General features: G+C 36.6%; 3 protein-coding genes across 7 annotated transcripts; all 3 read left to right on the top strand.

Annotated features, from left to right (window-relative positions):
- The first annotated feature begins 742 nt into the window (after positions 1-742).
- On the top strand, positions 743-10,506 carry LOC137811071 (kinesin-like protein KIN-14I). Of its 5 annotated transcripts, XM_068612656.1 has the most exons (26): positions 743-892; positions 1,003-1,112; positions 1,232-1,256; positions 1,713-1,937; positions 2,336-2,408; positions 2,575-2,706; positions 2,791-3,029; positions 3,111-3,438; positions 4,088-4,187; positions 4,272-4,453; positions 4,573-4,688; positions 4,832-4,934; positions 5,204-5,356; positions 5,462-5,608; positions 5,691-5,891; positions 6,853-7,017; positions 7,105-7,209; positions 7,313-7,453; positions 7,550-7,744; positions 7,847-7,973; positions 8,083-8,285; positions 8,412-8,594; positions 8,830-8,925; positions 9,092-9,289; positions 9,423-9,694; positions 10,112-10,506. In XM_068612656.1, exons 4-26 carry the CDS (start codon positions 1,780-1,782, stop codon positions 10,302-10,304), a joined length of 3,810 nt encoding a protein of 1,269 aa, XP_068468757.1. In that variant the 5' UTR covers positions 743-892; positions 1,003-1,112; positions 1,232-1,256; positions 1,713-1,779; the 3' UTR covers positions 10,305-10,506. The 5 variants fall into 5 exon arrangements, with proteins under 5 accessions (XP_068468757.1, XP_068468755.1, XP_068468753.1 ...); XM_068612654.1 differs by having other exon boundaries at positions 1,003-1,256; XM_068612652.1 differs by having other exon boundaries at positions 788-892; positions 1,003-1,256; positions 1,699-1,937.
- Positions 10,507-11,416: 910 nt separating this feature from the next.
- Positions 11,417-13,397, top strand: LOC137811070 (2-oxoglutarate-dependent dioxygenase DAO-like). Its single transcript, XM_068612650.1, has 3 exons — positions 11,417-12,002; positions 12,591-12,906; positions 13,002-13,397. Exons 1-3 carry the CDS (start codon positions 11,662-11,664, stop codon positions 13,245-13,247), a joined length of 903 nt encoding a protein of 300 aa, XP_068468751.1. The 5' UTR covers positions 11,417-11,661; the 3' UTR covers positions 13,248-13,397.
- Positions 13,398-16,029: 2,632 nt separating this feature from the next.
- Positions 16,030-17,145, top strand: LOC137809263 (uncharacterized). The gene is made up of 3 exons (XM_068610398.1): positions 16,030-16,536; positions 16,636-16,770; positions 16,870-17,145. Exons 1-3 carry the CDS (start codon positions 16,030-16,032, stop codon positions 17,143-17,145), a joined length of 918 nt encoding a protein of 305 aa, XP_068466499.1.
- The last annotated feature ends 10,375 nt before the right edge of the window (positions 17,146-27,520 follow it).

Raw genomic sequence — 27,520 nt, 5'->3', positions numbered from 1 at the left:
TTCACTTGAATCAAACCATCAAAATTTTCACTTATTTTTCTTTCAAATCCATCCCTTTTCTCTCTTTTAAATCTATCTTCAAATTCAAAGAAAGCATTGTAGTGTTTTGCATATTGTATTCGATTCTTTGCCTTTTTTATAACATCATTCTTACTTACTGAGATTATCGGGGCATTAAAAAAGACATAGATATGGTATCCACCGAATAAATAAAACTAAAAAAACTGTTTCCAATGAACTGTCTCTAATCTGCTTTATCCTCACATCAGCGTTTTAGCTTTGGATACAGAATGCAGCAAGTCAATTGTTTGGTGGAATAACTGATTTTAATTTTCTATTCTGTATGATCAATTTTACCAACGTTTATTGCTTAAAAATATACAAGTTAGTAGTTTCAATAACTTTATTAAATTCAAATAATCGATTGGACCCACAGAGGTTTGTGCTGGAAAGTGAAAGTGAAGTGTGAGAGAGAGAGAGAGAGAAAGCAAGAATTTTTGGGTGGCCTCTTCCCGCCGGAGACAGACAGGGACAAAATTTTCACAAAGACTGTAGGCCCCACTTTGCCTTGTTCAAATTGTCTATTCATTATTTCCACATTTTATATTCCCATACGGCACACATATAACATAAAACTAAAATATACAGTGTATAGCTTCACAGGGTAAACAAAAGGTTCTTCTTTCAGAACATTGATTATTAATTAGACCAATTTAATGGAAGTTATTAACTTTATTACATCACTGCAATTATATGGCAGGGAGAGTTTTTTTGTTTTTATTCTGTCCATATGTTTTTGCAATGGCATACTTTTTCAAAGCAAATATTTTATAGCTGCAAATTTCATTTAAATTAACATTTGGCATTTGTTTATGGAAGCAGAAGAGTTATGGTAAATGTTAAATGTTAAATGTTAAATGATAGGAATGTGGCCATGTGGGGTGTGTGTATCTCATTCATGTTTGTCGTCTAATCGTTTCTGTGTGTTTTGTTTATGTGAAGGTTGTTTTATGAGTGAAGAAGAAGAAAGTAGAAAGGTGTTTGAGTTCCCAAAAAAGCCTTGGTGTTTAATAATGCTCCCGTGACTTTCTCTCACTTCCATTTGTCCATCGGTATAACCTTCCGTCTCAAATCAAGAACTCCCCTTTCTCTCATTTGTAAACAGAATCCACTCTCATTGACTTACCCAGATCTCTCTCTTTCTCTCTCTTGCACAACACATCTCATTTAGTCTCATTGCTGCTGCTGCTGCAAAGGTTATATTTTCCTATGCTTTTTTTGTTTTCAATCCTTGTTTCTTTATTGTTTGAGTTGGTGAATAGATATGGAAATTACAAGTGAGGTACTTGGAAATGCGCAAGCTTCTGACTTTTGCCCATCTTGTACCTGCTAGTTCAATGTTGAAGCATTTCGGTTTCTGGGATTGTCTTGTTTTTGTCCTTTGTTATTTTCTTGCTGTTTTTGAAAAATTTCAGGACTGCCCATTCGTTTTAATGGTTTGGTCTGTTGGTGTGTGTTGATGGCTTCGTTTGGTTTTAGGCTGCAATTCATAGACATTTTATTCTTGGTTGTGTTGCTACTTCCTGGGAGGTTTTTGGCTTGTTAGTTGTCACACATTAACATCTCTTATCTGATTTTGTTCTGAATAAATTAAGTGGTGTATCAGTGTATGGGGTGTAATTTTTGCTCATGTTTCAGTTTTTATCGCGCAGTGGAGGGACATTAGGAGGAACATACTTTGTTGTTTGACTAGTTTCGCTTTGCTTGCTGGCAAACAAAATGACCATTGACGTGCCACCATCCAGTGCCCATAGTGTTAGAACAAACAGATCTTCCTTTGGTTCTAGCAATGGCAATGAGGCTACTCCATTACACAGCCATGCATCTGTTAGCAATTGTGATGGCTATGATAGTGACGGCTCTAATTTCGCACCACCGTCAGTATCATCTTTTCTTCTGGATATTCATTGGAGATTACTCAAATATATATTTACATTCTATGTTTAATAACCTATGGTTTGGTAGAAATTAGCATCTTATGATTTGTAATGCTCATGTTAGAAGATATTATGCTATGCAATACAAGAGATAGGCTCAATTTCTAAATTACTGTACCAAATTTTACATATAAACCAAATGTCACGCTGCATTTGAAACTTTATCCGTTGCACTCTAGGAAAGCCATTATCATGTTTTGTTGCTTGCCAGAAATTGTCTATAGTTACTAAGATTTTCCCCTCGAATTGAGTGGCCAGTTAACAAAGAGTGAGTTTTCTATGTGCCTATATGCAAGCTTCTTCAGACTGTAACTTTGTATTTTATTTGTATGTTGCAGTACACCAAGAACCCTATCAACTGCTATTCCAGCAGAACTCGCTGGAGCTGTACCCTTGATTGATAGATTGCAGGTTGGACTATATATAGGTTTCTTGAATAATTTTGCTTCCTTAGTAATTTGTGTCTCAATGAGTTTCGTCTAAGTTCCTGCATTAATGATAGTTTTTAATTTATTGCTTCAATTAAGTGTATGGTCATTTGTCATCACGAAGTTTTCCTCAATGTTGCTTGTTATAGGTGGAAGGGTTCTTAAAACTGATGCATAAACAAATTCAGTCTGCTGGAAAACGTGGATTTTTTTCAAAAAGATCTGTGGGCCCCCAAGTTCGAGAGAAATTTACATTTGAGGACATGCTTTGTTTCCAAAAAGTAATCAAATACCAATCTTTCCATGGTGTATGGTTAATTTTATTTTTTTTGGCACATGAAAGGATAACTTGCTAATTTCTGCAGGATTCAATACCTACATCTTTGCTTAAGCTGAATAGTGACTTGGCCAGCCGAGCAACAAAGTTATTTCTAATAATTTTGAAATATATTGGAGTTGATTCATCTGATCGTGTAACTCCAATAAACATAGATGAACGAGTTGAGCTTGTTGGCAAATTATACAAGCAAAGTTTGAAGCGTTCAGAACTCCGAGATGAACTTTTTCTCCAGATATCAAAACAAACGAGAAACAACCCTGAGAGGTATGTAAATTTCATTTGTATTGTGTGTTGTGCTTCATGTGTCATGCTAGTAATTAATACCTTTTTGGTTTGAAAAAGCAGGGAAAGCTTGATTAAAGCATGGGAGCTTATGTATTTATGTGCTTTGTCCATGCCTCCCAGTAAAGACATTGGAGCATATCTGTCAGAATATGTTCATAATGTGGCACATGGTGTGATTATTGATTCTGAGATCCGAGCCCTTGCATTAAATACGTTAAATGCTTTGAAGCACTCTGTCAAGGCTGGTCCTAGACATATAATACCTGGACCTATTGAGATTGAAGCCATGTTAACCGGGAAAAGGCTTACAACTATAGTGTTCTTTCTGGATGAAACATTTGAAGAAATTACATATGACTTGTCAACAACAGTTGCTGATGCTGTTGAGGTTCTTTCAAACCTTTGAATGCTTATGTGATATCTCTTCTAGGATTTAGGCCTGCAACATACATTTTTAACTGATGCAAATGTACATAACATATATGGAAGAATGAGGAAATTGAACTAGGACTATAAAGTTCTTAAAAGTATTATGTTTTTTTTATGAATGCGTGATTCATGGAAGGGCTTCACTTGGTGAACTTTGCTTCATATACGGCTAATAGGAAGAAAAGTTTGTTTGCGCAGTATCAATTTAACTATGATTATGACTTTAACACCCTACTGCTATGATGTCATAGACATAGCTCTAGTTTAGATAAACTTCTCCATAAACATTTATAGGATTTATGGGGAAGAAATAGAGAGGTGAAATGAATCAAACTTCTCCCAAGTTAAATCCAACTTATATACTTCAGTTTTGGAGAAGTTAAATGGGAGAGTTTTAGAAGAAGGTAAAGTGTTTAAGTTGATTTTAAACCTCTGACTAAAGTTTTATTTATTTCACCACCTTATTTTCTTCTTCCGCAATGTTTGTTAAGAAGTTTATCCAAACTTAGCAATAGTCATTTTCTCTCTGAATTGATTCTCGATTGCTTCAATTGTGTTTACTTTATCAAGTTTAAATCCTTCTATTCATTAACTTACATTTGCTTCAGGAACTTGCGGGGATCATTAAATTGTCAACATACTCGAGCTTTAGCTTATTTGAATGTCGAAAAGTTGTTACCGGGGCCAAGTCGCCTGATTCTGGGAATGGCATGTTTTTTTCCACTACTTGCTTGTTAGTGTCATTATTCTTACCGAGATCAGTAGTCTAACAGATCTTTTTTTGTTACTCAGAGGAGTACATTGGGTTAGATGATAATAAATATGTCGGGGATCTGCTGGCGGAATTTAAGGCAGTTAAAGAACGAAGTAAGGGAGAAATTTTGCACTGTAAGCTAATATTCAAGAAAAAGTTATTTCGTGAATCAGATGAAGCTGTTTCAGATCCAATGTTTTTGCAGTTGTCCTATGTACAAGTATGCCTTTTTTTTTGTCTCAGTTGTATGAGTGAATTAAGATTATATCTAGTTATTATTGAATAAAATAGCAATTACCTTCAAGATATTAATTGTTCTGCGTGGATGTGTTGTTACAGTTGCAGCATGATTATATTTTGGGTAACTATCCTATTGGAAGGGATGACGCTTCTCAGCTTTCTGCATTGCAAATCTTGGCTGAGATAGGATTTGTTAGAAGACCTGAATCATGCACGTTAGTGATTTTCAATGTTCATCTTGTCATATTTATTTCGCAAGTGTTTAGCTTCTCTTGATTAATAATGTTATGGTCAGGGACCCCTCTTTTTTATTTTTTTATTGTGATTTTATCAACTCTGAGATTTTTGTATTGATCAGTGACTGGAATTCATTCCTGGAGCGATTTCTGCCTAGACAAATAGCAATGACTCGAGCAAAACGGGAATGGGAGTTGGACATTCTTTCTTGCTATCATTCACTGGTATGGGTCTGGGATACTTCCCAAGAACCATCTATTTACTTTTCTTTAACCTTTGATCTGTGTTAAGTATGATTAATTTGTTGTTCTTGTAGCTTGTGTTGTTCATCTTATTTCAAAACCATTCGCTTAGCATCTAACAAAGTCATTTTCCACTTATGTATCAGTTTTGATCATGGAAATCAATATTTGCCTAAACTAAAGCTATTACATTTTGATGAAATATTATGACTTTCTTCATTGTCTGATTTAAGATTTTGTTCCCTTTACAGGCGCATGTGACTAAAGATGATGCAAGACAACAATTTCTCCATATATTGAGAACAATTCCTTATGGGTTTTCTGTTTTCTTCAATGTTCGCAAAATTGATGATCCTATTGGACTCTTGCCTGGACGAATTATTTTGGGAATCAACAAAAGAGGGGTATGACAAACAAATGATTAAATTATAATATTATAAGGCTTAAAACTTCTTATTAAAAACAAGTTTTAGTTTAATTGAATGTTTTTTCGTATGAACTATTACTAGGTCCATTTTTTCCGTCCTGTTCCAAAGGAGTATATGCACTCTGCCGAGTTGAGAGACATAATGCAATTTGGAAGCAGCAATACTGCAGTATTTTTTAAAATGCGAGTTGCAGGTGTTCTTCACATATTTCAGTTTGAGACGAAGCAGGTATTGGCATGTTCTTAGTTTTGTGGTGGACTTGATTCATTCTTCCTCACTATACCAATGTCATTATATCATTCTTTTGAAGGGAGAAGAAATTTGTGTAGCTCTTCAGACACACATAAATGATGTTATGCTGCGTCGCTATTCCAAAGCTCGATCTACTGTGGGTGGTTCTTTGAATGAAGACACTCCTACTAATTATAAGCCTTCTAATTTGGAATTGTATGAAAAACGTGTTCAAGATTTATCAAAACTTGCTGAAGAGTCTCAAACAAATGCTGATCAAGTAAGTCTAAGCTTCTAATACATGTTATTGGCTCAATCCAGATAAACTTTTCTATAAGTTCTTACAGGAGAAGAAATAATGAAATAAAATGAATTGAATTCTCCTATAAGTTAAAATCTAGTTATGCACTTAAACTTTTTGACAAGTTAAATGTGGCTTCCAAAAAAAGGTGACATACAAGTTTGTTCTAACTTTGAGAGAAAATTGATTTATTTTTTAATTTCTTTTATTTTAAGTAGTTGTTGATAAGTTTGTCCAAACTAGCTCATTGTATGTTACGTAGGGCATAAAATAGAGTCCAAACTAAAGGTAATTTCTTTTGAGTAATTGCATAGTAAAAGAAATTCATAGGGTTTATTTGCTTCTATTTGAAGAGTAAAGCATATCTCATCCTAATTTTGGCTTTAGACTATAGAGTTAGGGCTTTGCTTGGACGAACATCTCAATAACACTTTTTAGGAGAGGAAAATAAGAAGGAAAAAATGAAATTAATTTCCCAATAAGCTAAAATTTGCTTATGCACAAATTAAAAAATAGAAATTAGAGAAATTATATGAGATAGTTTCTACAAGTTCTAAGTTCAGTTTTTCCTCTTATTTTTTTCTCCTAGAAGGAGTTTATGGAAAAATTCGTCCAAATAGGTCCATAGTATAAGGCCCAAAACTGAATTTACTTTTTGTAGATCAAGAGATCACTTTCTTGCACGAAATTATGTATATACATGATATATTGGAGACATCAATCTTTTGATTTGGTGTACTGTGTTTGCTTCTGCTTAAACTTTGAGAAATCATAGTCTGTTTTACCCCAAAAGTGCTATCGGAAAGCTGTCAAGAAAGGTTAATGTTTCTTCAAAATCAGCTGAATCAAACAAACATTCATTGAGCCATCCTTTTACTGTTGGGCTGTAAAATACATGTCTCAATTATTTGTTGTAATATTTCTAAATCATGTTGATTAGTTGCTAGAAAAATTGCGTGAGAAGCAAAAGGAAGAAGAGGAAATGCTACAAGAAATAGATGGCTTAAAAAAGTCTTTAAAAGCTGATAAGCAGAGTCTTGCTGAAGTTACTGGTGACCGTGACAAACTTAGGTCATTATGCTACGAAAAAGATAAGGAACTTCAGGTAAAGGTCTTAAATTTTCACAGAAGCAGTCTTATTTTAATCTATTCATTATTGAGCTGTCTTAGTGATGATTATGCAATCTACTAGGCTAAAATTCTAGAGAAAAAAAACATGGAAGAAAAGATGGCCAAGCTGAGCAATCTGGTTACAGAAAACGCCACCAAAAAGGACACACCTCAAGCAAATAACCAAGTAATATGGTTTCTGAAACTGGCTGGCTATTCATTTGTTCTTTCCTTCCCGAGTAGTACATTGTCACTAATGTATAATTTTTGGACTTCGGTTGGTGCTTAAGGTGTCACAAAAACTTGAAGAAGACCTAAAACTATGTAAAGGTGAGCTGCTTGTAGCTGAAGAGACTATCAAAGGCTTGAGAAGTGAAAAGTTGATTTTGGAACAGAAGCTATTTGAGTTTGAGAAGAACAGTGAAGAAGAGGTAACATAGAATATTGGAACTCTATTTTAATTAAAATCCATATTTTTTAATCTAAGATGATGTTCAATCAACGCCTTAGTGGTGGGTGTAATGCAGATTAATTCTCTACAATGTAAACTTGAGCAAGAACGCAAGAATTTGAACTCTCAGGTGTATGACCTTGAACTAAAACTGGATATGTTTAGACAAGAATTGACTGTGGCCAAGTCTACACTTTCGGTCAAGGACTCTGAAGTGGCTGCTTTGAAGAACAATTTAGATGAACTAGAAGAATTGAGAGAAATGAAAGAGGTTTTGGTGCTCTTATTTTTATTTTCATTTTGGTTAGAATGCCACAGGCATTCACTTTCAGTGTATAATTATTTTTTAAAAATTCCTTTTTGGTACATGTAGGACATTGATAGAAAGAATGAACAGACAGCTGTCATTCTGAAGATGCAAGCGGCTCAACTAGCTGAAATGGAATTGCTTTATAAGGAAGAACAGGTTCTAAGAAAGAGATATTTTAATACCATAGAAGGTGGTGTACAGAAAGTATCTATGCAACAATTGTTATGCGTATGTGAATGTGTAGATTTACATATATAACTGATATAATAACTACATCCGAATTTGATTCTTTATTTCAGATATGAAAGGCAAAATAAGAGTTTATTGTCGGTTAAGACCTCTTAGCGAAAAAGAGATTGCAAACAAAGAAAGAGATTCTCTTACTACTGTTGATGAGTTTACGGTTGAGCACCCATGGAAAGATGATAAATCAAAACAGCACATATATGACCGTGTATTTGATGGTGATGCCACTCAAGAAGATATATTTGAAGATACTAGGGCAAGTATTAGTATAACAAATTAAAGACCATAGTTGCTTTTTGCTTTAGATAATAGATACATTGAAATACATTTAACAATTTTTATACTCCTTACTGATGTTTTACTTTTTACATTTTCAATGCAGTACCTAGTGCAATCTGCTGTAGATGGTTATAATGTTTGCATATTTGCCTACGGTCAAACTGGCTCTGGAAAGACTTTTACAATCTATGGAGCTGAAAACAATCCTGGGCTCACCCCACGTGCTACTGCAGAACTTTTCAGGATTTTAAGGAGAGATAGTAACAAGTATTCTTTTTCCTTGAAGGTAACAATGGTGAAATGTCAATTAATGAATATTTCTCACTGCGTTTTATAGATGTGGTGTCATTAAATCCACTGAATGTAAATATAATTGTTTTGCATAGATAAATGATTAAATTATATTTTCTCCCTCTGTCTTTCAATGTGTTTAATGTTGAGCAACTTAACCACAACAAATCATGAGCTTTGCAAAAGTCCGTGTTTGTTGTCTGATGTCATCTTTTGTATCTTTGATGCAGGCATATATGCTGGAATTATATCAAGATACACTTGTAGATCTTCTGTTACCCAAGAATGCAAAGCGTTTAAAATTAGATATTAAGAAGGATTCAAAGGTGATTTTTCCTATGTTGTGAATGTAAACTTCCATTTCTCTAGATATTTTGTTCTTCAATGCAAAGAATTGAAATTTGATATCTTTTAAAGGCTTCCGAACACAGTTTATTGTATTCATGCATTGCATTCCCTAATTGTAATAGTTTTATTTTACTCTAATTTTAGGGAATGGTAGCAGTTGAAAACGTAACAATTGTGTCCATTTCTACCGTGGAGGAATTAAATAGCATAATACAGAGGGGATCTGAGCAGCGACATACATCAGGGACACGAATGAATGACGAAAGCTCAAGATCTCATCTCATACTATCAGTTGTCATTGAAAGTACCAATCTTCAAAGCCAATCAACTGCAAGGGGAAAGGTATCATTATACATGTCTTTTACCTTGAATAAAAGTATAAATGTATCAATCTTGGAACAATTTGAAACATCAGTATTTGATGAACTTGAGTTATTATAGATGTTAATTTTGTTCTTTTGGATTTGTCATACAGTTAAGTTTTGTGGATCTTGCTGGCTCAGAAAGAGTAAAAAAGTCAGGCTCAGCAGGTAATCAACTTAAAGAAGCTCAAAGTATCAACAAATCATTATCAGCACTAGGAGATGTTATTAGTGCTTTGTCTTCTGGTGGTCAACACATACCTTACAGAAATCACAAGTTAACGATGTTGATGAGTGATTCACTTGGGGGTAATGCCAAAACTCTCATGTTTGTGAATGTATCTCCAACAGAATCAAGCTTGGATGAGACTCACAACTCTCTAATGTATGTACATTCTTTTAATCTTTGTTTTCTTTATTTAAACTTAAAAAAGTTTACCTTCAAATTTTCAAAAGAAACTACGTTTTCATTCAACACTTCAATAGTTTTGGGGCAATTATGTTTTTAGTCTCAACCTTTTTGCTAGTTTCACATGTAGTCTCCAATGCATTTGGTTTCTATTAACAGTTTAGTCTCTGCGGTCAAGTAACAACCTTAATCATCAAGTAACCATGTTTGACAGTAGGGATTAAAACTTAGGAAAAGTACAAGGGACAAAAACAGAATTCAGTTTAGGAAGTAAATGAAATATGCAAAAAGTAAGCTCTGAGAAAAAAGAACATAGTTAACCCAAAGTTTTATATGGCTAATATTTTCTTGTGTTTATATTTTTTGCTAATTCAGAATTTTATGCTAATTCAGGTATGCATCACGAGTGAGATCAATTGTGAATGATCCAAGCAAAAATGTGTCTTCAAAAGAAATAGCTCGACTGAAGAAATTGGTTGCATATTGGAAGGAGCAAGCAGGTAAGAGAGGAGAGGATGAAGAGTTGGAAGAAATCATAGAAGAAAGACCAACTAAAGAGAGGAGTGATGGCCGGCATTCTATGTAGTAATTCTAGGCAAATAGAAACTCACAAATAGACAGGATTTACCATTTTCTGCACTTCAGATTTTGGAATGTTGTGTGATCACTTCCCAATTAACAGAGATTGCACAGGCTTCATAGGTTCTAATTTATCTGAGATGCAAAATGTATAGTTGAATCATGTACATATATATTATTTTTAATATTTTAATTTGTTCACATATAAATATCTACATTATGCAACAGGTTAAATCTTCTCAAGGAGATCCAGTTTCCAATGTCTGCCTAAAATAAATTAGTTTGATTATAAGTTATAATTGAAGACATTTATCAGTCTACTCAATTTTCGTAGCAAAGGAGGATGTCAGTATTGAGATTGAATGGTTTAGGAGATTGAATTCTTCTATGGGATTAAATATTTCAAAATTATAGATCCTTAGCTGATGCAAAATAAAACAAGTTTTAGTAGTGTTTGATCATTTTTCAGGCTTATCTTTTCAGTTCTGCAATATTTTTACACAACCTCTTAGAATAAAAGGAGTTTACTTGAAAACGAAACTTGTAAAAGTTATGGCAATTGTTTATATGTTTATTTATGATTATGTAATTATTTTATTAATATTAATTCTAATTATTATCTGTTCTTTATTTTATTTGTGCATTCGATATATTTTTATATACGCAATTAAGCTAATTAAATTATTTTGTATTTATGTAAATGTGAAATTAATTATGTCGGTTATCTCTTATTAATGTGTACTTCTATTAATTGTTTTTGGGTAGTACGAACAATAATGATAATAGAAAAGTAGGAATAATAAGTTTAGTAAAGTTACTTGAAGTTTAAAAAGTATAACAATTAGAAAAAAGTGTTTTCCTTTTGAATTCCTTTTTTGCATATGCGAAGGATCCATCGACAGAACATCGTGCGTTGAATTTGTTTCCTCATCTTAAAGGCATCAAATTTTGGTATTTTTTAATAAAATTACACATTCCAACGCTAAAATCTACCACTAGTCAATAATATGTTTAGTATTTGCCTCACTCCATAGTTTAAAAATAATTTTATTTATATTTACCCAGAAACCCAAAATTATTTACTAGTAGTATGTAGCGAAAAAAGGGAAACTATTTACTATTCTTTAAAATTTGTTCAGAGTTGATATGTAGAATTTCAATTTCGAAAATAAAAACTATTCTATTTTTTTTATAAATAAAGACAATTTTGAAATTTAAAAAATGAGTGGGTCAAAGTTAAAAATGATTAGGTGGAAAAAAAAGTTCCCAAAATACTTAAAAGAAAAGTGTGAATAAATAGCCCTGTTGTCTCTTCATCCTCGTGATCTCCATCTCCACTGGAACAGAAGAGCAGGGATAGTAGAATGGAAGAGAGCAATATTCCAGTGGTTGATATGGAGAAGATTGATTGTGAGGAGGGGGAGTGCGAGAAGCTGAGAAAGGCATGTGAAAGATGGGGTTGTTTCAGGATCATCAACCACTCAATTCCACCAACCCTAATGGCTGAGATGAGGAAGGTCAATGAAGCGTTGCTTGATCTTCCTTTCGAGATCAAAAAACGCAACACAGAAGTCATTGCAGGCAGTGGTTACATGGCACCAACTGCAGTTAACCCTTTTTACGAGGCCCTAAGCCTCTATGATTTCGCTTCTTCACAATCTCTGCACAATTTCTGCTCTCAACTTCATGCTTCTCCCCACCACAGGTTACTCTTTTCTCCTCCTTTTCTCCTTTTTCTCTCTATTATTTACTGCTTTAGCTTTGTTTACATAATTATTTTTTACATTTCTTTCTCTATATATCTTTTCCATTATGCCTTATGTTTATCTCATAATTTCTCTTTCTTTTTATTTTTCTAGCACTGTAAAAGGAATAAAACATTTTTTTTTGTATAAAATGAATTTTAAATAAAATATAAAAATATATTTAAATCCGGTCTTTACAGCTTCATAATTAGATATTTTAAAGGTTATAAATTATATGAATTAAAAATAATTTAAAAAAAATACAAACGAAGCTCTGTGCCACATTGATTTAGGAGGCAGTTGAATGAATATGTAAAAGTAGTATTTAGATATAAGGTTTTGTAAGTTATCTTAATAAATTTGATAGTCAAAGTTGTCATAAATATATTGAAGTAATGAAACTTCATTCAACAAATATTTATAAAACTCAGCCACATTGTTTTATATATTTTGTACTGCTTATAATTGTTATTTTGACCCCATTGGCACGTTGGAGAGGACAATTTTACATTGGCTTTTTTTGAAGTGTGAAGTGATGATTTTGACAGGGAAATCGTAGAGAGATATGGGGAAGCAATTCATGGTTTGGCAGTGAAGATAGGACTAAAGATAGCTGAATCTCTAGGAGTTGTTGTTGATGATTTCAAGGACTGGCTATGTCAGTTCAGAATTAACAAATATAACTTCACTCCAGAAGCAGTAGGGTCCAGTGGAGTTCAAATACACACAGATTCAGGCTTCTTAACCATTCTTCAAGATGATGAAAATGTTGGTGGTCTTGAAGTGCTCAACCCTTCTGCCTCATTTCTGCCAGTTCCTCCTTTCCCTGGGAGCCTCCTAGTGAATCTTGGAGACATTGCTCGTGTAAGTTAATAGAAACCACCCAGAGATTAATTTCTGAGGCTTGTTATGCTGTTATGGATAAACTTGAGCATGCAATTGTATGCATATATATGCAGGTGTGGAGCAATGGAAGGTTTTGCAATTTGATACACCGTGTGCAATGCAAGGAAGCCACCAAACGTTTTTCAATTGCTACATTTATGTTGGCACCAAGAAATAGGAATGTTGAGGCCCCAGAGGAACTGGTGGACCATGATCACCCTCGTCTGTATCGGCCTTTTATTTATGAAGATTATAGGAAGCTGAGAGTTAGCAAAAAGATGCACAGTGGTGAAGCCCTGGAGTTATTACGCTTGGCCTAGTCATAGGAACTAGGAAATATAGGTTGAAGGCAACAGGGTTTAAGAAATGCCCCATTTTTCAGAAATTTATGTATTTGTTTTGGCAACTGGGGGAAATGCTCGTACTGAAACTAAGTTACTACTAAATAATTTAATGGAACTTGTTGAGAAGTTTGGCATTTGTGCTGAAATGTAATATAGTATTATTAGACTTTATAACTTATTTTAATAATCATTTAATTGAAGAGACATATGTAAAAGGAAATCTTGAGGGGATTAAAATGATTACCTAGAAGGCATATACTCAAAGGAAAATGTTTTATTAACTCCCTCAGCACATTACACATTTTTGACGCTGTCCACGTGGTCGGAATTGTCAATGTGGCAAGGTTACGAAATGCAATATTTGAGAATGAATCTACACTCGAAAACGGCGGTGTTTGAACAAAACTGATGTAAAGCCTTATTTATGTGAGGGTAGACGGTACTGCATAAGAATACGGCGGTTTTTAGTGAAAATCGATGTAAGTGTTAGTTTATGCGGGGGTAGAATGGTGATTTTAGACTTTTTCTTTATTCTGAAAGTGGGAGAATTTGGGGCGAAATCCTCCAAAGTAGGGCATAGTTGTCGGTGGTGAAAGAAGGGTACGTCTACACTCGAAAACGGCGGTGTTTGAACAAAACCGATGTAAAGCCTTATTTATGTGAGGGTAGACGGTACTGCATAAGAATACGGCGGTTTTTAGTGAAAATCAATGTAAGTGTTAGTTTATGCGAGGGTAGAATGGTGATTTTAGACTTTTTCTTTATTCTGAAAGCGGGAGAATTTGGGGCGAAATCCTCCAAAGTAGGGCATAGTTGTCGGTGGTGAAAGAAGGGTACGTCCATCGGAGTGAGGAAAGAAAACGTAGAAGGTGTCGTCGTCGTCGACATTGCGGAGGGAGGGAGAACGGTAAAACCTCTAATCGAAGGTAAGAGCATACATTTGTTGTCGTAAGGCCTTCGTCATTGAGGTAAACGCAAACCGAAATCGAACGTTGATAAATTGTTGATTTGTTGTTGTGTGCATTAATGGTTGTTTGTTGGTCTATGATAGGATCGTGGGTGGGAGTGGGTTTAGGGTTTACGGCACATGTTCACGCTGTTTATAGGTAACCAGTTTTTGGAACCTGGGTAAGCAGTTTTTTGAACCTGGGTAACCACTTTTCCCGTTCAAGGCATGACCTTGCCATGGGTAGGGTCGTGGCCCTTTGGTGTGTTGTGTTATGCCTTGTGTGGTTGTTTGTTGGTGCATGCTACCATTGTGGGTGGGATTGGGTATGGTTTAGTGGCACATGTTCATGTTGTTTATAGGTAACCACTTTTTTGAACCTGGGTAACCACTTTTCCCGTTTAGTGCATGACCTTGCCATGGGTAGGGCCGTGGCCCTTTGGTGTGTTGTGTTGTGCCTTGTGGTTGTTTGTTGGTGCATGCTACCATTGTGGGTGTGATTGGGTATGGTTTTGTGGCACATGTTCATGCTGTTTATAGGTAACCAGTTTTTGCAACCTGGGTAACCACTTTTTTGAACCTGGGTAACCACTTTTCCCGTTCAGTGCATGACCTTGCCATGGGTAGGGTCGTGGCCCTTTGGTGTGTTGTGTTGTGCCTTGTGTGGTTGTTTGTTGGTGCATGCTACCATTGTGGGTGTGATTGGGTATGGTTTTGTGGCACATGTTCATGCTGTTTATAGGTAACCAGTTTTTGCAACCTGGGTAACCACTTTTTTGAACCTGGGTAACCACTTTTCCCGTTCAGTGCATGACCTTGCCATGGGTAGGGTCGTGGCCCTTTGGTGTGTTGTGTTGTGCCTTGTGTGGTTGTTTGTTGGTGCATGCTACCATTGTGGGTGTGATTGGGTATGGTTTTGTGGCACACGTTCATGTTGTTTATACGTAACCAATTTTTGCAACCTGGGTAACCATTTTTTTGAACCTGGGTAATCACTTTTCCCGTTCAAGGTATGGCCTTGCCATGGGTAGGGTCGTGGCCCTTTTGTGTGTTGTGTTGTGCCTTGTGTGGTTTTTTGTTGGTGCATGCTACCATTGTAGGTGGGATTGGGTATGGTTTAGTGGCACATGTTCATGCTGTTTATAGGTAACCAGTTTTTGCAACCTGGGTAACCACTTTTTTGAACCTGGGTAACCACTTTTCCCGTTCAGTGCATGGCCTTGCCATGGGTAGGGCCGTGGCCCTTTAGTGTGTTGTGTTGTGCCTTGTGTGGTTGTTTGTTGGTGCATGCTACCATTGTGAGTGGGATTGAGTATGATTTTGTGGCACATGTTCATCCTCTGAATAGGTAATTAGTGTTTTTAACTTGGGTAACCACTTTTCCCGTTCAGTGCATGGCCTTGCCATGGGTAGGGTCGTGGCCCTTTGGTGTGTTGTGGTGTGCCTTGTGTGGTTGTGTTTGTGGTCCTGTGAATAGGTAAGCAGATTTACTCGTTGAATTGGATAGAGTATGGATTATGGAATTGTCGTTTGGTTACAGGTGGGACATGAGAAAGACTTCAAGTGATGCCTAGGAATTGGAATGTCAGGATCAGGTTTGATTGAATAATTATCTAAATTTAATCTGTGCATTTCTTTATGGACTTATTTTCATTGTGTTTTTGGTTTGGTATTTGTATTTAGGTTGCAGTGCGACGGTGTTGTAGAACAAAGTATTTAGGGGTTATGAATACCATGATAACGGAGGAATAAAAAAGTTGTATTCAAGCAACCCCATTTGCATGGATATTGTCGTTGGGAAAGACACTGAAAATGAGTAAGACTTTGTTGCGGGAGCTATGTTTCAGATGGGTTGAGAGGAGGGGAGGTTTTTGGATACGATCTATATTTGTTCCATTTACACGGTTAGATGTGTATGTAAGTTTGGGTTTCAGGGTTGCTGGAGAGAACATTGATTTGGGTAATAACAATATTGATTGTCAGACTAGGACCATATTTCATAGTACAAATGTCAGTGTTGACATGATCTACGATGAACTAATCAAACGTGCCAATGGTTCTAAGCAATGTAGTATCGATGAATTTTGTAGGTTATACATTTTGTTAGGTTTGTCAGAGTTCCTCTTGCCAAATAGAAGTGGTAGGGTATTTTTAGGGTTGTTTAAGATAATTGATAACATTCAGTGTCTTCATCGGTATGATTGGGGTGGTGTAGTTTACGACTATTTGGTTGGTAGTTTGTGTTGTGCTTCGATGTCGATTACCAACAAAGGAAATTCAAATTATTTTTGCATTGTTGGTTGTGTTTATCTGTTGCAGGTATATTCACCGTATCATATTTTATACTTAATGTATCCATTGTATTATAATCAATGTTTATACTCATCATTATATTGGCCTTATTTTGGAATGATGTAGATGTGGGCGTTGGAGCATGTCTTATTCGCCAAGACGAAAGGCCAAAGTAGATGTGCCAAGTTCCCCCAAATTTTGTTTTGGAAGGATGTCAAATTTCCTGATAGTGGAGTTGCTTCTACTCTGCAGAAAAACTTAGTGAGTTTATTATTATTTTTTGGTGTATATAATATGTTGCATTTTTCCTGCTGGTTTGTTTAAAGTCATTATCATGTTCATGTACATGTTATTGTTGAGGTTCCTCTGACAAAGGAAGAGCTTCATCAAGAAGTTGTCAAAGAGGCCTTGAAAGAACCCTGCTCTGGAAAAAAAGGGAAGACGAAAAAAATACGTGAACTTGCAGAAATTGTTAAAGAAAACGAGGCCTTGAGTCGTGCACTTGATCATCAAGCGGCCGTCATTGGTACGCTAGAGAAAGTTGTTAGCCGTTTGGAAGAAGTGTTGGCGGAAAAAGAAAACCAGGAAAAAGGTGAACCTAATTTGTCCAATGAAAACCATGTTCATAAGGACTGATATGATTCCAATAGCACAATATGAATGATTCTTGACATTCTTAGGAATCATCTTGAGTTGGATATGAGATAGGCACTTTATGATAGAATTGGATCAAGGTTCTATGATCAAGAACTCACCAAGACTAGTACCAAAATCCAAACTCATATGGAAGTTCCATGTATTGTCAAATTGAACCGAACAAATTGAATGAAAAGGCAAAAGCACCGAACAAAATGCATAAGAACAGAAATGCACCGAACAATTAAGCTAGAAATGAAGAAGAAACAATGAGGAACAACAAATAGAAAAAGGAACCGAAGCAAAACAACAAGAACACTAGAAAACCGAACTGAAAAGCAAAGGAAACAAGCTAAGACATGAACATAAAAAGAGAAGGAAGGAAAGAGAAGAGAAAGCTCATGAAGATGGAGGATTGGTTGGATAATCACGCCACTTAGAGGATGGAGACTCCAAGATGAGTGTGCTATGCCGCCACTTGAGGTAACCAAAGAACTCTCAAGATAAGACTAAGTGAGGAAGACACAAAGCTCTCCAATTCTCTCTCAAATTGAGTAGAGTTTCACTAATACAAATTTCCAATCTGAAAAATACAAAGGCAGCACCTTAATTTATAGCCTAGAGGTGCTGAAATGCAAAGCTAATTAAATTCAAAGTTCCCCCCCAAATTACATGAAAGTGGCGCCAATCCTAGAGCATGAGGAAGGTGTGACTTCCTCTCTTAGTTTGGCACCTCCCTATTACATCTACACCTCCCTACTAAACGCACACCCCCCTAAGACTCCTAATCTAAAAACCTAAAGATGCTTTTACAAAAGAGGTTTCTTATGTTTCCCTCTAAGCACCTTCAAACAAAGAAATTACAAAAAGAGAAAACAAACGTCCATTAGCTCCTAAAGCCTTGAACATGCTCCTTGTAAGCCTTTGAGGTGGGCTTTGAACTCCATGAGCGTCCTCCATTTGAGCCTCAACCTCTTCTTGCTCTTGATGATTGGCCTCCATGTCCACTTGAGCTTGATCTCCATCATACTCCCCGAGTTGGAGAGAATTCGACCACGAATTCTGGAGACCTACAGAAAAAGGAGTTAGATCACTGATATTAAAAGTATGTCTACCTAAGAATGTATCAGGCATATCTAACTCATAAGCATTGTCATTAATCCTCTTTAGGACTTGGAAAGGTCCATCCCCACGAGGCATTAGTTTGGACTTCCTTTGAGTAGGAAAACGATCCTTCCTCAAATGAAGCCAAACCCAATCACCTTCCTCAAACAACAATGCTTTTCTCCTTTTATTGGCAAGTTCAGTATACTTGCCAACCTTCTTCTCAATTCTCTTCTTGATGTCTTTATGCAAAGTTTTCACAAAAGAAGCTTTTTCATTCCCATCTTTGCACAAGACATCTCCAAGAATGGGAATAGGAAGAAGATCAAGAGGTGTTAAGGGGTTAAACCCATAGACAACCTCAAAAGGAGAATGTGAGCTGGTAGAATTTACTACACGGTTATATGCAAACTCAACATGGGGTAGTAAATTCTCTCACACTCTAGGACCCCGAAATGAAACATCTCAATAGTTGTCCCAAAGTTCTATTCACCACCTCGGTTTGACCATCAGTTTGTGGGTGGCAAGTGGTAGAAAATAAAAGTTTAGTTCCAAGCTTGCCCCACAAGGTCTTCCAAAAGTGACTTAAGAACTTGGGATCTCTATCGAACACAATAGATCTAGGGATCCCATGCAAGCGAACCACTTCTTGAAAGAAGAGGTTTGCAATATGACATGCATCATCCACTTTGTGGCAAGGAATAAAGTGAGCCATCTTTGAAAAACGATCCACTACCACAAAAATGGAGTCCTTTCCCTTTGATGTCTTGGGTAATCCTAAGATGAAATCCATAGATATGTCAACCCAAGGCATTGAAGGGATAGGAAGAGGAGAATATAAACCATGGGGATGCATCTTAGATTTAGCTTTGCGACAAGCTATGCATTTATCACACAAACTATGAACATGTTTATGCATATGAGGCCAAAAGAAATGTTCATGCAACACATCCAAAGTTTTAGCAACCCCTAAGTGACCCATTAAACCCCCCTCATGGGCTTCTCTAACAAAATATAATCTAATAGAACTTTGAGGCACACAAAGACGTTTACCTTTAAAAAGAAAGCCATCTTGTATAAAAAAATATTTGTGTCCTCCCTTAAGACACTCTTGATAGATGAGAGAAAAATCAAGGTCATCATGATAAAGTTCCTTAATGTGATCAAAGCCAAGATATTGAGAACTTCAAAGATTTAGCAAAGTATATATTCTAGAAAGTGCATCCGCCACAATGTTTACTTTGCCTTGCTTATGTTTGATCACATAAGGAAATTGCTCAATGAATTCCACCCACTTAGCATGCCTCTTGTTAAGCTTGTTTTGGCTTTTCAAATACTTAAGAGATTCATGATCACTATGTATCACAAACTCTTTGGGAAAAAGATAGTGTTGCCAAGTAAACAAAGCCCTAACAAGTGCATATAATTCTTTATCATAAGTGGAATAATTGAGATGACTTCCCTTCAATTTCTCACTAAAATAAGCTATGGGGTGGCCCTCTTGAAGGAGGACAGCCCCAATGCCTATACTTGAAGCATCACACTCAATCTCAAATGTTTTAGTGAAATTAGGAAGGGCTAAGATGGGAGCATTAGTCAATTTTTCTTTTAAAGTCTCAAAAGCTTTTTGTTGTGCTTCTCCCCATTGAAAAACCACATCCTTTTTCACTATATCATTGAGAGGTGCAGCAATGGTACCAAAGTTTGGTACAAATCTTCTATAGAAAGAAGCAAGTCCATGGAAACTTCAGACTTCATTCAAAGTTTTCGGTGTAGGCCAATTTTGAATGGCCATCACCTTTGTTTTGTCCACATGGACCCCTTTGCTACTCACAACAAACCCTAGGAATTCTATATGATCAAGTGCAAACATACATTTAGCAAGATTAGCATACAAATGTTCTTTCCTAAGGGTTTCTAAAACTTGCCTAACATGCAACCCATGGTCATTCAAAGATAAGCTATAAATGAGAATATCATCAAAGTAAACAACAACAAACTTACCAATGAAAGGTCTAAGAACATGATGCATGAGGCGTGTTAGATATTATTAGATATAATTAAATATTATTTGATATTATGAGATATTATAGATATTGTTAGATATCTCATATTTATGTAATGGACTTAGCCCATATGTTTCTTTTTCCTAAATAAACATAACCCTATGTGTTCAATATACACAAGGGATTTACCCTATTCTTTATTTTCCTTTAATATGGTATCAGAACATAAGGTTAGAGTTTAGGGTTTAGGGTTCAATTTTTATTGGTGAATCCACTATTCACTGGAATTTTCCAGCCACCACCCCCACTGTCTCGCCGTACCCGCCTCCGGACCTTCGCCGGAGACGCCGCCGGAATCTCGCCGGAATCGTTGTCGGAGCCTTCATCTTTGTTGCTCCCGCCAATTAACCGGTGACTGGATTTGTCCTTATCTTTTATGGCTTCTTCTGCTTCCGCTGCCACTATGGCTTCTTCTTCAGTCATTATGCCGAATTCATCTATTTATACTAATTACGTCAATGTTCATCTTTCCATTGACAAATTGGAAGGAACCAATTATGACACTTGGGCATCAAATATTAAATTATGGCTTAAGAGTCAAGGTTATGTTGATCATCTTACTCATCCTACTCTTGCTGAAAATGAGGTTGTTCGTTGGTCGAAAATTGATGCTCAATTATGCATTGTTATCAAATCGACCATTCACTCATCTTTAAAACAAATTTTTCGTACCTATGAAACATGTTCAGAAGTTTGGGAACAAGCAAAATTATTATACACCAATGATACTCAACGTCTTTATGGTGTGTGTCAAAATCTTCTCACAATTGTTGCTCCCAAACGTCTTGATGGTACAATGGCAGAATATCTAGGTAAACTTCATGCTCTTCTTCATGATTTTAATGAGTTATTACCTCCTGCCTCTACTCCTTCTCAAGAACTAGAACAAAGATCCAAGTTCTTCATGTTATTGGGTTTACATGGTCTTCCTGATGATTATTCTCACGTTCGTGATCAAATTTTGGGATCTCCTATTGTGCCCAATTTTACTTCCACTTGTTCTACCCTTTTGCGCGTGCCAGGTAAACACACCGCTGATATAACGTCTCATGTTGATGACTCTTCTGCTTTAGTATCTCAGCATAATGATCGTACTCGCCCTCACAAGCTGGGCAAAGGGCGTCACAAGTGTGACCATTGTGGCAAACTTGGCCACAAAATTGACAGATGTTATGCCTTACATGGTCGTTCAAATTGCCCCTGTGCAACCTGTGCAACCTTCTACCATGGACCATACTTCAATTGATACCCCAAGCCAGCCTGCTATTTTCAATGAATTTCTTAAATGGTATGAGGATCGTCAGAACCCTAGTTCCACGGCTTCTGTTGCACATTCAGGTACATCTTTTGTTGGCCTCACTCACTCCACTTCCCATGGCCCTTGGGTTCTAGATTCAGGTGCCACTGATCACATTACTGGTAATAAATCTTTTTTCTCTTCCCTATCTACTACGGGTTATTTACCTTCAGTTACCATGGCCAATGGATATAGGGTACCATCACATGGTGTTGGTACTATTAATCTTTTTTCATCTTTATCTATTGATAATGTTCTTTATGTCCCTGGGTCTCCATTTAACTTATTATCCATTAGTCGTCTCACTCGTTCCCTTGACTGTGTTATTTCTTTTACCAAAGATTCTGTTACTTTACAGGACCGGAGTTCGGGACGGATGATTGACACCGGATGTGAGTCTCATGGACTTTATCAACTACAGATCTTTGCACATGTTGGAGCAATTATGGATTCTCCATCTCTCATTCATGCTCGGTTGGGTCATCCTAGTCTTGCCAAGATGCAACAGCTTGTTCCAAGTTTGTCTAATGTGTCTACTTTATCGTGTGAGTCGTGTCAGTTAGGGAAACACATTCGTAGTTCTTTTCCTCGTAGTGTCTCACAACGTGCCTCATCTCCTTTTGCCTTAGTTCACTCTGACATTTGGGGACCAAGTCGTATTAAGTCTAATTTAGGATTTCAGTATTTTGTTACTTTTATTGATGATTATTCAAGATGTACTTGGGTATTTTTAATGAAAAACCGTTCTGAGTTGTTTTCTATATTTCAAATATTTTACAATGAAATTAAAAATCAATTTGGAATTTCCATCCGAATTTTGCGTAGTGATAATGGACGTGAGTATCTTTCTCATTCTTTTAAAAATTTTATGGCTTCTCATGGTATTTTTCATCAAACTTCATGTGCTTATAGACCTCAACAAAATGGGGTAGCTGAGCGCAAGAATAGACATCTTGTTGAAACAACTCGTACTATTTTAATCCATGGTGATGTTCCTCAGCGTTTTTGGGGTGATGCTGTTCTTAGTGCATGTTATCTCATTAATCGCATGCCATCTTCAATTTTAGATAACAAAATTCCTCATTCTATTTTATTTCCACATGACCCTCTCCACTCTTTACCTCCCAAAGTTTTTGGGTCCACATGTTTTGTTCATAATTTTAGTCCTGGTCTTGATAAATTATCTCCTAAGTCACAAATGTGTCTTTTTAGGGTTCACTAGATCACAAAAAGGATATAAATGTTTCTCACCGTCTTTAAACCGTTATTTTATTTCAGCAGATGTCACCTTCAGTGAATCTTCCCTTTACTTTAAGTCTTGTCCTTCTCCTTCAATTTCTTCATCTAATCAAGTTAATATTCCTCTTGTTGTGCCTAGTGCACCTAACAATTCACCACCGCCGCCAACTCTTCAGGTGTATAGTCGTCGTCAACCGTCTCATCGTCCATCAGCAGACTCTATTCTGGTGCCAACACCTCATCCCCCTCCGGCTCCTATAGTTGAACCTCCGACTGTTGAACCTGATCTTCCTATTGCTATCCGTAAAGGTATACGTTCTACTCGTAATCCCTCTCCACATTATACTGCTTTGAGTTACCATAGACTATCTCAACCCTTTTATACCTGCCTTTCGTCTATTTCTTCTATATCCTTTCCAAAATCTGTAGGTGATGCCTTAGCCCATCCTGGTTGGCGTCAGGCCATGCTTGATGAAATGAATGCGCTTTAGAATAATGGAACTTGGGAACTTGTTCCTTTACCATCTAGGAAATCTGTTGTTGGTTGCAGGTGGATTTTTGCTATCAAAGTTGGTCCTGATGGTACTATTGATCGTCTCAAAGCTCGTCTTGTGGCTAAGGGTTATACCCAAATTTTTGGTTTAGACTATGGTGATACTTTTTCTCCAGTAGCAAAGATGGCCTCTGTTCGCTTATTCATAGCTATGGCTGCTCTTCAACAATGGCCTCTTTATCAACTGGATGTTAAAAATGCTTTTCTTAATGGGGATTTGCAGGAAGAAATTTATATGGAGCAACCTCCCGGTTTTGTTGCTCAGGGGGAGTCTTCTGGATTGGTATGTCGTCTTCGCAAATCCTTATATGGCCTCAAGCAGTCTCCTAGGGCTTGGTTTGGAAAATTTAGCAATGTTGTTCAACAATTTGGTATGACTCGCAGTGAAGGCGATCATTCAGTTTTTTATCGTCACTCGAGTGCTGGGTGTATCTATCTTGTAGTATAAGTTGATGACATTGTTCTTACAGGCAGTGATCACCATGGCATCTCACAAGTAAAACAACACCTTTGTCAACACTTTCAGACCAAAGATCTTGGCAAACTCAGATATTTCTTGGGGATTGAGGTAGCATAATCCAATACTGGTATTGTTATCTCTCAAAGAAAATACGCATTAGATATTTTGGAGGAAATTGGGTTGATGAATTCGAAATCTGTTGATACTCCCATGGATCCCAACGTCAAGCTTCTACCCAATCAGGGGGAGCCTCTTTCAGATCCTGAGAAGTACAGGAGATTAGTTGGAAGATTGAACTATCTCACGGTTACTCGTCCTGATATTTCCTTTGCAGTCAGTGTGGTGAGTCAATTTCTTAATTCTCCATGTGAAGATCATTGGAATGCAGTCATTCGTATAGTGAAGTACATTAAAGGCTCTCCTGGAAAAGGTTTGTTATATGGTCATAATAACCATACTAAAGTCGTTTGTTATTCAGATGCTGATTGGGCAGTATCTCCATCTGATAGAAGGTCAACTTCTGGTTATTGTGTCTCCATTGGTGATAACTTGATCTCTTGGAAGAGCAAGAAACAAAGTGTTGTGGCAAGATATAATGCAGAAGCAGAATATAGAGCTATGGCCTCGGCTACTTGTGAGCTTATTTGGCTTAAACAGTTACTTAAAGAATTGCAATTTGGAGAGGTTACTCAAATGACACTGATATGTGATAATCAGGCTGCTCTTCATATTAGCTCAAATCCAGTTTTTCATGAAAGGACAAAACATATTGAGATTGATTGTCATTTCATTCGAGAAAAGATTATATCAGGAGATATCAAGACTGAGTTTGTTAATTCAAATAATCAATTAACAGATATTTTTACTAAACCCTTACGAGGACCTAGGATTGATTACATTTGTAACAAGCTGGGTACATATGATCTATATGCACCAGCTTGAGGGGGAGTGTTAGATATTATTAGATATAATTAAATATTATTTGATATTATGAGATATTATAGATATTGTTAGATATCTCATATTTATGTAATGGGCTTAGCCCATATGTTTCTTTTTCCTATATAAACATAACCCTATGTGTTCAATATACACAAGGGATTTACCCTATTCTTTATTTTCCTTTAATAAGGCGCATGAAGGTACTTGGTGCATTAGTTAAACCAAAGGGCATAACTAACGACTCATACAAACCAAAGTTGGTCTCAAAAGCCGTTTTCCATTCATCACCCGGTTTGATACGAATTTGATTGTAGCCGCTTTTAAGATCAATCTTTGAAAAGATTTTTGAACCATGCAATTCATCCAACAAATCATCAAGCCTAGGTATGGGATGCCTATACTTAATTGTAATGTTATTGATGGCCCTACAATCCGAACACATTCGCCATGTCCATCTTTTTTAGGCACTAAGATGATAGGCATAGCACAAGGACTCATGCTATCTTGAACCCACCCTTTCTCAATCAAAGCCTCAACTTGTTGGCGAATTTCCTTGGTTTCACTTGGATTGGTCCTATAGGATGGTCGATTTGGTAAGGAAGAGCCCGGTATCAAATCAATTTGGTGCTCAATCCCTCTCAAAGGTGGAAGTCCTTTTGGAGGATCTTGAAACACATCTTGAAACTCTTCTACCAAATTTTCCAAACAATGAGGACTATCAACAAGTGGTTCTAGCTTAAGAGTTCTAGGGATGGCTAAGAAAAGAGGATGGTGAGCCACTATTTCCATTTGAAGCTCATGCCTAGACACAAGAAGTGTAGGCTTAGAACTCTTATCTTTTTTTATCTTTTTTATCTTTTTCACTCTCCCTCTTTTTTTTCATGATGATTTGGTCCTCATGGACTTCTCTAGGAGAGAGAGATTTTAAAGTAACCTTGTGACCATGGAAATCAAAAGAAAGTTTGTTAGAAAAGCCATCATGAAAAACTTTTCTATCAAATTGCCAAGGCCTTCCCAAAAGAACATGTGTAGCTTCCATGGGCACAACATCACATAATACCTCATCTTTGTATTTTCCAATAGAGAAATGGATGAGGACTTGTTTATTCACAACAATTTCTCCTACTTCACCAAGCCATTGTAATTTGTAGGGCTTTGTATGAGAGATAGTAGGCAATCCAAGTTTATCTACTACTCTTGTACTAGCCACATTAGCACAACTACCCCCATCCACTATTAAAGAACAAATGTTGTTTTGAATAAGACATCTTGTATGGAAAATATTTTCCCTTTGACTTTCATCAAAAGGTTGTGAAACTTGTCCAAGAAGTCTTCTCACAACTAACAAATCTCCTCCAAGTGGACTCTCACTCTCATTCTCACTAGACACCCTAGAAGGTGAAGAATGCCTAGGTGAATCCGAATCATGCTCACTCATGACAATGCCATTATGCATAAACATATTCCTTTTAGAAGGACAATTAGCCGCAATGTGACCATAACCCATACACTTAAAGCATTTCTTACTAGACGATTTAATTGGGGATTTAGGCCTAGAAGTAGATGGCTTAGGTTCCTTGGGTTTGAAAGAAGAATCTTTAGAAGGAAATTTTGAAAAAGACTTTTTGTTCCTCCAAGAATTGTTGTAGTAACCATCATCGGGAAAATTTTTGAAAGAATTTTTCTTAGCAAGTTGGGCTTCCACCTTCATTGCAAGATGAACTAAAGAACCCAATGATGAATACTCTTGTAACTCAACAACATCTTGAATGTCCTTCCTTAGACCACTCACAAACCTAGCAATCATAGCTTCCTCACTCTCTTCTAATTCAACTTTAAGCAAAAGCGTTTCTAACTCTTTGTAATATTCATCCACATTTAGCGTGCCTTGTTGAAACCGTTGGAGTCTCAACATGAGGTCTTTCCTAAAATGTGGGGGCACAAACCTAGCGCGCATTTGATCCTTTAAAGAGTTCCAAGAGTCCACGGGAGGACCCTTGTGATAGATAATGTCCTTTACAACACCATGCCACCATTTCATGGAATAATCACTAAACTCTAAGGTGGCTAGCTTAAGCTTGTGTTCATCTTGGATCTCATGGATCTCAAATATTTGTTCACACTTAGCCTTCCAATCTAAATACACATTAGGATCACTAGAGCCATTGAAACAAGGAAGCTTGACCGAAGCTAGCCTAGCCTTTGTATCTTGGTAGTATCCAACTCCACGGTGATGTCTCTCCCCTTGGTTGTGATGTCTATGTCCATGGAATTGAGGTGGAGTTTGCCTTCTCCTATGGTCCTCCTCACGGCCAAAGTCATTTGAAGAACCTCTTGATGAAGGTCTATGTGAATGATGCCCACCATTGATAGAGTGAGATGGCCTAGCTTGTTGCACCTCCATCTTTTGCAATTTTTCTTCCAAACGCCGAATGGTGCGTTGAGCTTCATGCAATTCACCAAGGACTGAAGCTTTGGAAGGAGAGTGCTGCTTGTAAGATTCACCACTTTAATAGCCAGCCATTTGCAAATGAAAACAGCAAACACAAAAAACAGCAAACAAGTTAAGAAACAAAGTTAGCAAAAATTAATTTGGCAACCAAATTGCCGAAGTGAAACTGGCCTGAAAAATCACTCTCAAAGAATTAATGTCCCTGCACCAAGCTGATCTTGAGGCCTTAGGAATCCTCAAATGAAAGATGTCAAAGCAAGGC

This window comes from Phaseolus vulgaris, chromosome 2 (assembly GCF_000499845.2).
Source record: "Phaseolus vulgaris cultivar G19833 chromosome 2, P. vulgaris v2.0, whole genome shotgun sequence".
Lineage (NCBI taxonomy): Eukaryota > Viridiplantae > Streptophyta > Magnoliopsida > Fabales > Fabaceae > Phaseolus > Phaseolus vulgaris.
The sequence above is the reverse complement of the archived record's forward strand: the minus strand, read 5'-3'. Positions and strand labels throughout refer to the sequence as shown.